The sequence below is a fragment of the Orycteropus afer genome, unplaced genomic scaffold, assembly GCF_000298275.1.
Source record: "Orycteropus afer afer isolate SDZICR_OR568_19922 unplaced genomic scaffold, OryAfe1.0 scaffold00516, whole genome shotgun sequence".
In the NCBI taxonomy this organism is placed as follows: domain Eukaryota; kingdom Metazoa; phylum Chordata; class Mammalia; order Tubulidentata; family Orycteropodidae; genus Orycteropus; species Orycteropus afer.
In genome coordinates this window covers 1196281-1210167 of record NW_006922103.1, presented here as the reverse complement: position 1 = coordinate 1210167, position 13887 = coordinate 1196281, and the positions used below count along the sequence as shown (strand labels likewise).

General features: G+C 44.8%; 1 protein-coding gene across 1 annotated transcript in view; it reads left to right on the top strand.

Moving 5' to 3' along the window:
* LOC103209702 (docking protein 6) overlaps nt 1–13657 on the top strand; it is a 606523-nt gene extending 592866 nt beyond the window's left edge. The window contains exon 8 of the mRNA XM_007955603.1: nt 13518–13657. Coding sequence (XP_007953794.1) covers nt 13518–13657 — 140 coding nt within the window. The remainder of the gene's footprint in view (nt 1–13517) is intronic.
* Nucleotides 13658–13887: the final 230 nt, after the last annotated feature.

Genomic DNA, 13887 nt, shown 5'->3' with positions numbered 1-13887 from the left:
GAGTTAAACATTTACCTCAAGTAGACACACGCCCTGGAGAGAACAATCATGGGAGAAGGAAGGGCTGCTTATGCACAGGGAGACAGCTCAGGGCGCAGGAGAGTATTTAGGGATGGTCACTGGGAAGAGGTGGCTATGGGGAGGAAGTGGGAAGGGAGCTATTGCATTGTAAACTGTGCTCAATGACATGAAACAAAGTGTATGTGAACTGCTGTGTGGAAAGTGAATTCACTCTGTGGATCTTCACCCAAATCACAATAAATAAAATTAAAATTAAAATTAAAAAAAAGAGAGATTTATTGCAACTCACAGTTCTGAAGGCATCTAAGTAAGTCTGATATCCCAGGGCAGGCTGCAAACAGAGGGCACTGGCAGAAGCTGTGTCCACAGGCAGGATTTCTTCTCTACCAGGGAAGCCTGAGTCCTGCTACTCATGCCTTTCAAGGGATTGAATCAGACCACCAGATTATCTAGGATCTCATCCCTAACTATGGCCTTTAATCAGAACTAGAAAACACCTGTAGAGCAACACCTAGATTAGTGCTGGACTGTATAGCTGGGGACTGTAGCCTACACCAAAGACATCAGCGTGTAAGCATTCCATCCCACCGCAACCAGGCAGCACAGTGGAATCTGGAGCCACTTCCTGGCCAGAATCGTAAAGGTCCCTGGTTACTGCCTAAGGAAGCAATGGAACAAGTGCAGTTGCAGCCTGGGATCCGGCCTAAACAAGCAGAGAAAGCATCCCAGGCCACAGTCAGAGAGCCTGCTTGAGGTTACAATGGAACCGTTAGGGCACAGGGTATGAGATAGAGACTAGAGAGAGACTGGAGAAGCATTGCCTCAAATCATAGCGTGTCCTCATATACATGGGGAGAGGGATGAAAGGGTTAGGGTAAAAGTTCATAAACAGTTGTAGTGGTACACTGACAGTGAAGTGCCAGGACACTCCCTTGTGCTCATGAGGAACCTGTACAGACCAAGAGGCAGTCATTCAAACAGAATAAGGGGACACTGTATGGTTTAAAATCAGGAAAGCTATGTGTCAGCATTGTGTCCTTTCACCATACTTATTCAATCTGTATGCTGATCAAGTAATCTCAGAAGCTGGCCCAGATGAACACAGCATCAGGATTGAAGGAAGACTCAGGTGATATAACATATGATACGTGGATGATACAACCTTGTTTGCCAAACGTGAAGATTTGAGGCATTTATTGATGAATATCGAAGACTACATCTACATCCTTCAGTATGGATTATTGTTGTTGTTGTTATGTGCCATCGAGTCGGCCCCGACTCATAGCGACCCCTCCTTGGGTTTCTGAGGCAGTATCACTGCGGAAGTAGGATTGCCCAACCAAGGAAAAAAAAAAAAAAAAAACAGAAGTCCTCACAAATGGACCAATAAGCAAAATCATGATAAATAGAACAAAGATTGAAGTTGTCAGGGATTTCATTTTACTTGGATCCACAATCAATGTCCATGGAAGTACCAGTCAAGAAATCAATTAATATATTGCCTTGGGCAGATCTGCTGCAAAAGACATCTTGAATGTATTAAAAAGCAAAGATAGCATTTTGAGAACCATGGTGTGCCTGACCCAAGCCATGGTATTTTCTATTGCCTCACATGCATGTGAAAGCTGGAAATGACTAAGGAAAATCAAAAAACAATTAATGCACCTGAATTAAGGTATTGGCAAAGAATATTGAGTGTACCACGGATGACTGCTACAAGAACTGTGTGTCTTGGCAGAAGAACAGCCAGAATATTCCTTAGAAGTAAGGATGGTAAGACTTCATCTCACATACTTTGCATATGTTATTAGGAGACATCAGTCCCTGGAGAAAGACATCATGCTTGGGAGAGGGTCAATGAAAAAGCAAAGATACTCAATGAGAGGGATTGACACAGTGGCTTCAAAATGGGCTCAAACTTAGTACTGATTATGAGGATGGTGTGACACCAGGCAGTATTCTGTTCTGTTGTACACGGGGTCACTGTGAGTCACAACCGACTCAGTGGCACCTAACAGCAACAACAAGGGGAATAGGCCAGTTAGAAGGGAGCCCTGGGGGACTTATCTTAAAAATCTATTTGCACAGCAAAAAGGGAAAATAAAAAAGCTTAGATCTTTACTATTCTTGTCGCTAGTGGCCTTCAATTTAATTCCGACCACACTATGTAGGAGTGGAACTGACGGACTTTGTGCCTGGGAGTTATCTAAAGAACCTCAATGTCCTCCCCTCGGCACCTCCATTGAGAGCCTTCACTATCATGTCAGGGAATTTTAATTTCTTCTACCAGCCAGTGGGAAGAGCTCCCTAGAGATCACAATCATTTTGGTGATGTCAGAGGGTGGGCATTGCTGGCAGGCTGACCAATGCAGGAAGGGATCCATAAGCCTGAGGAGAAACATAAGCTCAAGTTGTGAGCACGAAGGAGATGGATGGATTCAGGAGGCTCCAGGAGGTAGAACCTATGGGGCTTGGTGACTGACGGCATGACGGGAGGGGATAGAAAGCAAGAAGACCAGAACAGTTCCCGGTTGCTTGAAATGAGCTATTACACTGGTGGGTGCCATGCGCTGAAATAGTAAGAATGGGAGAGAAGGAAAATGAGGTAGGAGAAATGATGTGGTCAGTTCTGAAATACCATTTCCAGGTCCGGGGCTTTTACTGGGGCTTCATTACAGGAGTGTGATTGGTTGAATCGGCCTACCTCCTGAGTCAGCTGACATCACAAGGTGGGTGTGTTCTGATCTGGCCTCACCTGAGTCACTTCATTAGCATGAACTCACGGGAGCAGTCAACCAAACTCACTGCTGTTGACTCTGATCCGACTCATAGCGACCCCTCCTTGGGTTTCCGAGGTGGTATCACTACGGAAGTAGATTGCCCAACCTTCCTTCCTCAGAGTGGCTGGTGGGTTTGAACCGCCAGCCTTCTGGTTAGCAGTCAAATGCCTCAGGCACTACACCATCAGAGCTCACACTATCTCCTCATAGGCTCACAAGATAAGTGTTAGCAGCTCATTTTACAGATGAGGAAACAGGAGCGTAGAGCGGCTGAGACACTTGCCCTCAGCCTGCATTTGAACCAAACCCATCTGACTCTGAGCCACTCTGGACTGCTTTTAGTGACTCACAGATGAGCATCATTTCTGCTGAAAATAAGAACCACAGGGAAGTAAAACTGTCTTCACCTTTGGTACCAACAACGCGTTTCCTTCAGTCAGTTTGAAAAGTGCCAAGAAAGAGAAAAGGAAACTAGGAGAGAGGAGTGTCTGCCGACAGGGTGTCCTCCTGGCGCCTGCCCCCTAGAGCTACTTGCTGCTGGCTCCCAAGGGTGCAGGTCCTTGGTCTTGGTCGCTACACTTCCTGCACCAAGAGCTGCTTTCATCATCATCTCAGAATTTATATTTGGAATGAGCTTGTCTAACACAAAGTAGCATTGACTCGAAAAAGGTACTCTATTTTCATAAACCAAAAACATGACAGTCAGAAGATAGCTGTTAGATGACAACACTACCACCTGAACTTGTTGCTCACCCCATGGAGCCCACCCACTTCCACCCTTATGAGCCCTCAGTGAGCCTGTTGCAGGCTGGGTTCTGCAATAATGACTAGAAAGTCAGCTGCAGCTCACAGAGAAATTTAATAAGAGGATAGGAATCTTGCAAGGTGAAGACACATGGGGCCAGAGGCAATGTCATGTGTGTCTCCCAGAGCCTCACAGGCTAGGGGTTTTTATTGTTGTTTTGTTTTGTTTCTTGGGCTGTGGTTTGATTTCAAAAGACCTTGTACAAGCAGGTATTCATAAAATCCCGACCTTTTGCAAAGTTGAGGAAACTGAACAAGGTGGTGATAAATTCCTCAGTTTCCTTCGGACTATTCTCGGTCTGCCGTTTGGCCTTGGTCTCATCTTGGATTGGTAATCTTAGTTCATCAGGTGGCAAAGCAGGGGCAGTGGTGCACAGGTGCCAAAATTGGTTACCACTGGCCACAGAGAGGGAGCTGGAAGACATCTTAAGGATGGCCTGTCAGCAGGAAAGGCCATTGAAGTCGTAAATTGATATTTGCCTTCTTTCTTTTCCTGCATCTCTTCCTTAGACTGATGATCTAAGGAATGCGATTGCCCTGTCCCGTGACTATTCCTGTTTTTGGTTTTATCATCTTAGGGAATGTGGTTTTAGGAACAGGATTCTTACATGATTATGGCTACCAGTAGCAGAGTAAGGCAATGTTTAAATTGAATAATATGGAACACAGGTTAGGACACATTCATCTCACAGAAATTCTAATCTATTAAATATTAAATCAAATCTATTAAATATCTGATACTATTATAAGCCCAGGTTCAAGGTTGAACTAGGTGACTAATGAAGGAGTCCATACCACCCTTTCCTGGGAAACCCACCTTTAAATCGAGGCTCCAGAGGCTAGAATTCTGCTGGCTTCAGGGGAAGGAGTTAAGCCCACAATTTGATTCCTTCAGACTGGGTGTCATAAAGAATGATCAGTGACCCCATATTTTCACTTCACCTGCTTTTATACTTCAAGATAATCTCTCAATTCAAAAGACTTTCCTGAATTTTGCTCTAGTGTTATCAATGCTTATTTTTTCCCTTTCCTCTCAAGATCTCTGAAATTTTCATACATGGTGTAAATAAGAAAGTAAACATGTTTTCCGAAAACACCAGCCATATTTCCCAGCGCCAGCACTTTTCAACACTCAAGCGTCACAGAGATGCGTGTTCGTTCAGAGAGGCATGAAACCTCCAACAAACAAATGATGTCTGCCTCTGACCTGGTTACGATTTTGAAAAAATTTAATTTCATTGTTTTGCTAATTCCTGTTAAGTCAGTGCTACCACGCTTTCAACAACAGAAAGTCTCACATTAAAATCGGCTTACCTTCCACTTCAGTCCCTGGCAGTTGAATTCCTGGAGATCAGCCCCTTAAAACCTTGTGGAGCCCACTTCCCTGTCACACACACAGTCACCCTGAGTTGAAACGGACTGCACTACAACTGGTTTTTAAGTTTTGAGCCAGGAAGCCCGAGTTCCAGCATCCTGGGGGGAGACAGGGTCAAGCATCCCGAGTGCTGCCAGGTGCAGGGGCTCATCAATCAAGACGCTGGCGCGTGGGCCTCACCTGGGCGGCACTGGTGCTCAGGAAGTACTGACTGTCCTCCTGAGGGGCGCTCCAGCGATGCACGGATACAGCCCTGGGCTGCTAGCCCAAATGTCAGCTGTTAGCATCCACTAGCTGCTCCACGGGAGGGAGATGAAAGAGCCTGCTTCCATAATGATTGACAGCCTTGGAAAACCTCTGGTGCAGTTCCACTCTGTTGTCTCATAGGGGCGCTACGAGCCGCAATGGGCTCCATGGCAGTGGGTGGGGTTTGGCAGCCCCCTGAGCCAGGCTGTTCTTGTTGACATTGGTGACACCTGGCCCAGGGTCCGCAGGTGAGGACCAGCATGGCCCTAGAGTTGGCCTCCCTTTCTGGCAGATTTTCAATAGCATCAGTACACGTGACATGATTTGTAAATTGGCAATTATTCTAAATATCCATTTTAACCTTCTCACATTCATTTACTTAATATGAAAAATAATTTATAAAAAAAAAAAATATGTTCCAAATAAATTCTTCCAGAGAGGGTGAGTTAAAAAATAAAATAATTCATTTAAAGATGTGTGAACTGTTGAATATAAAACGGATCTGCTTTGAAAATTCCACCAAAATCAGAATACAAAATTTTAAACAATAATTAAAAATAACTACGGAGAGTGCTTGCAAGCACACAGCCGTAGCAGCACCGTTCACAGCAGCCAGAAGGGGGGAGACAACCCAAATGTCCACTCACAGATGAAGGGGTAAACAAAATGTGGTCCATCCACAAAATAGAATCTTAAACCAAACCCAAGCAAACCTGCTGCTGCTCAGTTGATTCCGCCTCACAGCGCCCCTAGAGGACAGAGAAGAACGGCCCCATAGGGTTTCCAATCTGTCTTTACAGAAGCAGACAGCCTCATCTTTCTCCCACCAAGCAGCTACTTTTTTGAACTGCTGGCATTTTGGTTAGCAGCTGAATGCTTTAACCACTATGGCACCAGAGCTCCTATAATGCAATATTATAAAACCTTATATAAAGAGAACTGAAGTCCAACAGTAAGATGAACCTTAAAAATATTATGCTGAGTGAAACAAGTTCATCACAAAATGGCAAGAAATATATGATCCCATTCAAATGAATTATCTGCAGAGAGCAAATATATAGAGACCAAAGTTGATTAACAGTGACCAGGGCTGGGGGGAGGGGGGCAAGGGGAGTTCTGTTGGGAAGCATTGGGTTTCTGTTATGGGGATGGAAAATGTGGCAATGGATATTGGTGGTTACACAACCCAATTAATGTAACTGGTGTCACTAAATTATACACATGAAAAGCATTACCTTGGCCAAAGTTGTGCTATATGTATTTTTACAACAATAAAAATTTATAAATAAAACTATCAAGGGGTTAAAATGACCCTTTCATTGCTGTGGGCTGGGCCCTGTGTTTCTCACCTGGTAAGGATTGCTCAACCTGCCTAGGAGAGTAGTCTGGACTTTTTTTTTTTTTTTTTTTTTTTGGTAGCAATTTCTCATACAGCTTAAGAAACGTCAAGGGAATTCATCTCTTGTCTGTGTCTTCCTTGACTCCACCACTTTCCTGAATCCAGATCTCTTCATCTCCATCCATCCTGATGCAACACCTGCTAGAGACACGATGCCATGTCCACACTTCAGTGAGCGCAACCCAAGAGAAAATTGTTGGTCTTCCAGGTCCTGAAATTACTTCATTGTTTACTAATTGTATCATTCAGAATTTTAGAATACTGATTGTCATTATAACAAGAAGTATTTAGAGATCTTTCTCCACGGGCATGAACCTCTTCCACTCTCCACCACACCCCACACCTAGGGCTATGCTATTATTTAGATCAGCAACAACTATTTCAGCTCCCAGACTGGACACTGGTTACTACTGCCAGGTGACAAACATCCTTAGAAGTTGTTGGCATTGAAAAGGCATTCCCAGAGACCCAGGTCTGAAAGTCTGCTCTATCCATGACCAATTCGGCAAGTCATTAAGTGCCCCCAAGCGTCCATTTTTTTTTTTTTGTCCACATGTACAATGAGGACATGCAGTTTCCAACAAAGATAGAGTTGATATGAGTTTTTTTAAAAATACTTCTAATACTTAGTATCTGCCTGAAAGAAATGCTCAGTGAACATGGTCATAAACCCATGGTTTTCAAACCACTTCCCTTAGGGATTGAAAGCAATGACCTGTAGTTCCCATTGATTCAAGCATGTTCAGCCTGAGCCTAGCTGCCTCCAATGTGGTCTCACCATCTGATCAAGGACCACGAAGCCACTGGGGCCCAGGGACCACAGAGGAATTCCAAAAAGCCCCCTAGAGAGCACAAAGACCAAACCATCACCTGGTTTAAACGAAAGTGGAAACAAATGGGATAAAATCCAAATGCAGCCCACAGAGGAGTTGTTGACAGTGGGCTCCTGGCACTCATAAGGATGATGGATATATGGCACCTTATGACGAAGATGGAGTCTCCGAGTGGCACAAAGTGTGAAGCACCCGACTACTGGCTCTAGAATTGGCCTTCCTTTCTGGCAGATTTTCAGTAGCATCAGTACATGTGACATGATTTGTAAATTGGCAGTTATTCTAAATATCCATTTTAACCCTGCTCTCCCCCTGAGGAGTTAAGGTTGGCAATTTTAACCCACCCAGAGGCACCTGGAGATCTGCTTCCAAAAGGCCCAGCCTTGAAAACCCTACGGAGAAGTTCTAATCTGCACTATGGAGTCGCCATGAGTCATAGTGACTGGAAGACAACTAACTATATTATGAAGACATTGCAGGCCAACCCTGGCAACTTCCAACCTGCTCTGTTTTTACCCAGCTTCAAGGTAAACATGCAAGTAATAAATACCCCATCAAACCATCTGGCTCCCTGTCTTCTGCAGTGAGAACCTTTCTAGAAATGTGTTCTCCTCCTCAAGTCCTTCCATCCCTTCAGCCCCTTCTGCTGTGCGAATCTGCAGGCCTGTGCTCTTTGGTGCCCCTAGTAGCTAAAAACGTCTTGTTGAAGGATACCCTTGGGAGCTCTGGTGGTGTAGTGCCTAAAGCATTTGACTGCTAACCAGAAGGCTGGCAGTTCAAACCCATCAGCCAGTCCTCAGAAGGAAGATTGGGCAATCTGTTTCCATGGAAATAACCATCTCGGAAACCCAAGGAGGGTTCGCTATGAGTTGCAATTGACTCAACGACAGTAAGTTTGGTTTTTTTTCCCCTAGGTGCACTACCTCTGGCTATATTGTTCGTGCATTCACCCCTTCCTCCTGAGGCAACTTTTTTTTTTTTACTTTTTCGTTTTCTTTTGTTTTATAATTTAAATGGACAACACCCTTTTATACCCTCTAGTTTTTAACCAAGTAATGAAACATAGTAAAAAGCATGAATTAAAATCATCAGGTAGCTTTGCAGACCCGTTACTTCTCACCAATTAACAGCCACCGTTTTAGATTTTGGGATCCTTCTGGCTTCCTATGCAAAGAAGTTCCTCTGTATTTTATGCAGAGAATGAAATGGGTGTGTAAGTACAGAAAAACAGAGGCTGGCGGAGCCTGCTGGAGCAGGGGCCGTGTGTCCCCATGACGGTGCACACCTTAACTCCTCAGGGGGAGAGCAGGGTCCTAACCTCCTCTCCCCACTCCCTCTCCTCTGTGGGACGTGAGTCTCTGGGCTCACCTTCCAGAATCTGCTGGGTTTTCTACTGCATTTGTCTTCCTTCTGGTGCAATCTTTTATGAGACAGCAGGGAGGGTCGCTCTTTTCAAGCTAGACGGACCTCTTCATTGGGGTGTGGTGGTGTTGGAATTGGGGGTGGACATATGACTTCGTTAGAATAAAGCAGATGTTTTAAAGGTCTCTGAAAATGGGCCCAATGTAATTCCTTCATTGTGGGATAGAACTCTGTTTCTCAACCTGGATGTACTCATAACACAGAGAGATGGTGGGGTAGGAGGTGGTAGGAAACGACTCGACAGCACTTAACAACAACAACAACAGGACTCCACTACACAAGTACTATATTTAAATGATCTTAAACTTTTCCTTCAGAGCACCCTTAAAGGCAGAGAAGGGTGACTATGAATCATGGGAAGGAACACTGGTAGTGCTGCAATATAAAAGCAATATATTCTGTTCATGGCTGTTAGTCTACCTTTAAAATCCTATTGAATTTTGATTTCTGCTCTACTGTAAACTCCTTTGCTTTAATAGAAAATGATATATATTTTTGCCCATATTTTCCCATAAAATCGATAATCTAGGAAAAAACATAATGATCTAGTGGTCTTAAGTGCAATCTGAAATGACACTTCCTACCACCTAGGTTGTGCAAATAGCTAATGCACTACTTATTGCCAACCAAAAGGTTGGCACTTCAAATCCATCCCTGGGCACCTTGGAAGGAAGGCCTGGCCATCGACTTGTCAAAAATCAGCCACGAAAGCTTGTGGAGCACAGCTCTACTTTGACACACGCAGGGTCACCAGGAGTTGTAGCCACTCCTTAGCAACTTATTTATGATATGTGAAAAAAGTCTGTTCCAATAACTTTATCTAAGTCAAAAAGTTGGTTTTTGTTTTGTTTTCATCACAGTGCCTAAGGGCATATTTCAAAGGAATGTTTAATAATTTCTCTCTTTTGTTCTCATCCTCATTGTTGCCCAGATCAAAACGTTTAGTAAGCCTTCGTATGTAAGTTCTTGTACGTGATTTTTAGGATAAGCAATAAGCAATACATAGCTTCCGTTGTGAACTGTCTGTAAAGAAATGATTGAAATAAGAAGAGTCATCATTTAGACTAGAAGTTATTCTTAGAAGATGTGAAGAGTGGTTTTGACCTTGAGGGGAAATACTACTTAAATGACATCCTAGTGAGGGATAGCACAGGGAGCTGGTGCAGAACGTCTCACAGCACTGGGGACCCATCCAGGGGATGAGGAGAAGGAAAGAAGGAGGCTGCTGTGTCCTGGGTATCTACCGTGCCAGGAAAGGAACCCTGGTGGCATAGTGGTTAAAACTTTCCACTGGTGACCGAAAGGTTAGTGGTTCAAACTCACCCATCCCTGTGCTGGGGAAAGATGAGGCAGTCTGCTTCTGTGAACATTTACAGCCTTGGAAACAAATCTTTTGGGGCCGTTCTACTAAGGAACTCTGTCTGGGGCTCCAGTGGGCAGAGCTTCGACTGCTAACCAAAAAGCCCCTGGTTAGAAGCCACCATCTATCTGCTCTGCAGGAGAAAGATAAGGCAGTCTGCTTCTGTAAAGACCGGCCTTGCAGACCCCATAGGGGTGACTATGAGTCACAATGGACTGGACGGTGGTGGGTTTGGTTTTGACCATGCCAAGTGTCTTCCTGTGTGCTGTTTTGTTTAGTCCTCAGAACATGCTGGAGAAGTTCCTGCTCCCATCCAGGGGCATGAGGGTCAGAGAAGTGCAGGGGTCGGATTTGGAGGAGAGGTGCGCTCGACCGGAGCAGAGCCCTTTGGGATGGAGCTGTCGGCCCATCCTCCGATCCCTCACAGTGAGGGTGCTATTATCTTGGCTCATGATGACTCCCCAAAGTGACTGTGAACTCCTTAAGGTCAGGACTGCACCTTACCTTACACGACTCTGCCTTTGTTGTGGAGTCTTGAACTGTGTTCACAGCTACATCGTAAGCATAAATTGTGTGACTGGCTGTTTATGCCCAGCATTCCAGGGTAGCAACTGTGTGCAGAGACAAAGTCTCACCTGAATTCTCAAGTCTTAGCTCTTGGGCCATAGGCGAGGCCAACTAAAGGTGTGCTTAGCATCTGCTTTCCTGGGTACTTCCAAAACTCTAAAAATTAACAGGGTAATGTCAAGGTGGCGCAGTGACTGAGCACTCGGCTGCTGACGAGAAGATCGGCTGTCAAACCCACCAGCCGCTCCCAGAAGATGCGTGTGGCAATCTGCTTTCATAAAGATTGTGGCCTTAGGAACCCTCCAGGGCAAGGCAACTCCACCCTGAGAGTCACCACAAATCGTGATCGACTTGACAGCAACAGGTTTCTTTTTTTAGCTACTAGGGCCAACAGGATATGATTTTAATATTAGACTTCCCAGCAGGTTTCTGCTGTTAATTCTATTATTCGGATGCATAGGAAATTTGACTTTTCATCTAGCAAGTCCATGGTAAAATAAGGAGCCAAGAATTTATGATTTTTAAGTGCTTTTTTACGTATCTCATGAACTCTGTGACATGAACGTTCAGGTTTCTGCATTTGAGGACTGTCACCCTCTTACCTCTTTAACTAGGGTGATAGAACTAACCCCATAAGCAGGTAGCACCTACTGACAATTCAGAAGGGTTGTATGTGATAAGGACTTTTATTATCCTCCAGACCTTGCAGATAAGGAAACTGAGATACTCGGAGATCAAGTAAGGCCCTCAAAATTGGCAGTAAGCAGCAAAGATGACATTTACACCTTGGTCTTCTAGATCTAGAGTCCCTGAGTGGTGCAAGCAGTTACTGCTGGGCTGCTAACCAAAAGGTTGAAGGTTCTCATCCAGCCACAGCTTCCTTGGAAGAAAGGCCTGGTGACCAACCTCTGAGAATGCACCCATCGGCAACCCCATGGAGCACAGTCTCCTGTGACCCACACAGGGTGGCCCGGAGTCGGAATTGACTCAGCGGGAACTCGTTAGCCAGTTCGATAACCTTTCATTGCTCAGTTCATTTCCATCCTCTCCCTTGGTCCCAAGCTTCAGACACAGCTGGCATATTTACTGTGCCACCAAATGCACTCAGAACAAAATTGGCTTTAAGCTGCAACATTGGAAAGGCTGACATCACCTGAGGAGTGTGACAAGGTATTTATTGTCTCTGTGTTCACAAATTGTCTTCTCTCGATTCTTCTCCATAGAGAGCAGACAAAGCCAAATCAAATCGACATAAGTCTCTACACTGTAACCTCTGATACAGCAGAGCCTACACTCCATTTTTCTTCCCTCCATCCTGAGCTCCCCCGAGCTCCCCCGTGAGACACCAGTCATTCTCAAGCATAAAGAATCCACCCACTCCTCACTTGTTGACTATCTCCCTGTACAACATTTAGCATTTAAAACAATAGTAGAAAATCTCCTAGCCAACTATTGCACATTAAGGATGCACATCGGGCAGTAATAAACACCCGGGCGTGAGGTGGGAGTACTGGAGGCTGTGGTAGTTAAGGTTGTGTGTCCACCTGTCTGGGCCCTGGCTCCCAGTGGCTGGCAGGCTCTAACAATGTTCTAACGTGGCAATTATATAATGAATAGTGTAGCCCTCCTCTGTTTTGTGATCTGATATGATCATCCTCCGTTTTTGCATGATGCTGATTTCTGCAGAATGACATGGTCTTGGGAGCTCAGCTATGTCAGTAAGTGAGGAGTAGGTGTAACTACTGGTTAAAAAAGAAAGAAAAGTATAAGGAAACTATTGCAAAGACATCAATGGAAGTCTTAGATGCCCACCTTTCTCTCTTTGTTGTTAGCGTTCTGATGCATGTTTTAGTAACCCCTTCTGTTTTGGTTTGTGTTAGACAAACCTTCTCATCACAGACATGCATCTGAACTATCGGAACAATAGATAGAGTTCTCTTTAAGCATATTTTATATAAGATGCAAGTTTCAGGCCATTTTAGTAATTGTACTATATACTTTGCACATAGCACACCCATGTAAATAACATGTGCACATAAATAATGCACCCACACATGTAACATGAGGAAATTGGTGCAGTGTGCTTACGAAAATAACACGAGGTGGGGTAAATTTGTATGGCTGGCAAAAATGTACGAGGCACATGTTTATGGTTTTGGCTTACATGAAGTGGGTTCAGTTATGGGGACTCGCCAACGCACTGTGCATAGCAGCTGACTGTCATGGTAAAAGCTTCCTCCTGCTAATTGTTGGTTACTAGTTAGAACACAGCATGGCCTGCCTGTGCACACAGCTTTGAAGAAAGTGTATAATCTGCTTTATAGTGTGCTGCAAGTGAGTGTCAAAGGAAAGATAGCAGCTTGCAGCCTCTTTATCCAAAACTGCTTCTTTCTGGAACAAACTTCTGTTTTTCCCCCACAAAAGTTGAAGGATAGTAGAAATTTGAGGCCCCTAGAGTCTTGTTTCTGGCATTTCTTTGACAAGACACACTGGGGGGAAGCAGTGAGCCCTGAGTCCATTTCTAACCACCGTGGATCTAGGCCTGGAACGTTTCTCATTTTTTCCACTTGCCCATCTCAAGCCCAGCCAGCCTTGCCGGCAGTGTGAGGGATTCTGCTTCTCTGCTGAGTCACTGTTCTTTGGTGTTTCATGTTGGTTTCTGCCATTCCGCACCTGTTTCTTAGCCCAGCTCTCTTGTCTTTCTTGCTAGGTCATGGGTTTGGGACCTCAAAGATGTCTCGTGCACAGACGTTCCCCAGCTACAGCTCGGAGCAGGGTGACGAGGCCCAGCAACCGCTGTCGAGGTCCAGCAGCTATGGATTCAGCTACAGCTCGAGCCTCATCCAATGACACGCACAGAGCCACCGCTGACCAGAGAGACAGTCTGCCCCGGCCCGTCCAGGGGTAGCCTCTGCATCCTAGAAGACCGATGGCAGTAAAAATTAAAATGGGTCACGTCTCGTCCCAATCCCGGTTGAAGGTTACAAACTGGAGTTCTGCTTCCTTGAATCAGTGGCTAAGTCCTTTATTTATTGAATTTCTTTGGGAGAATCTATGCTTTACACAATAAGACTCTAAAT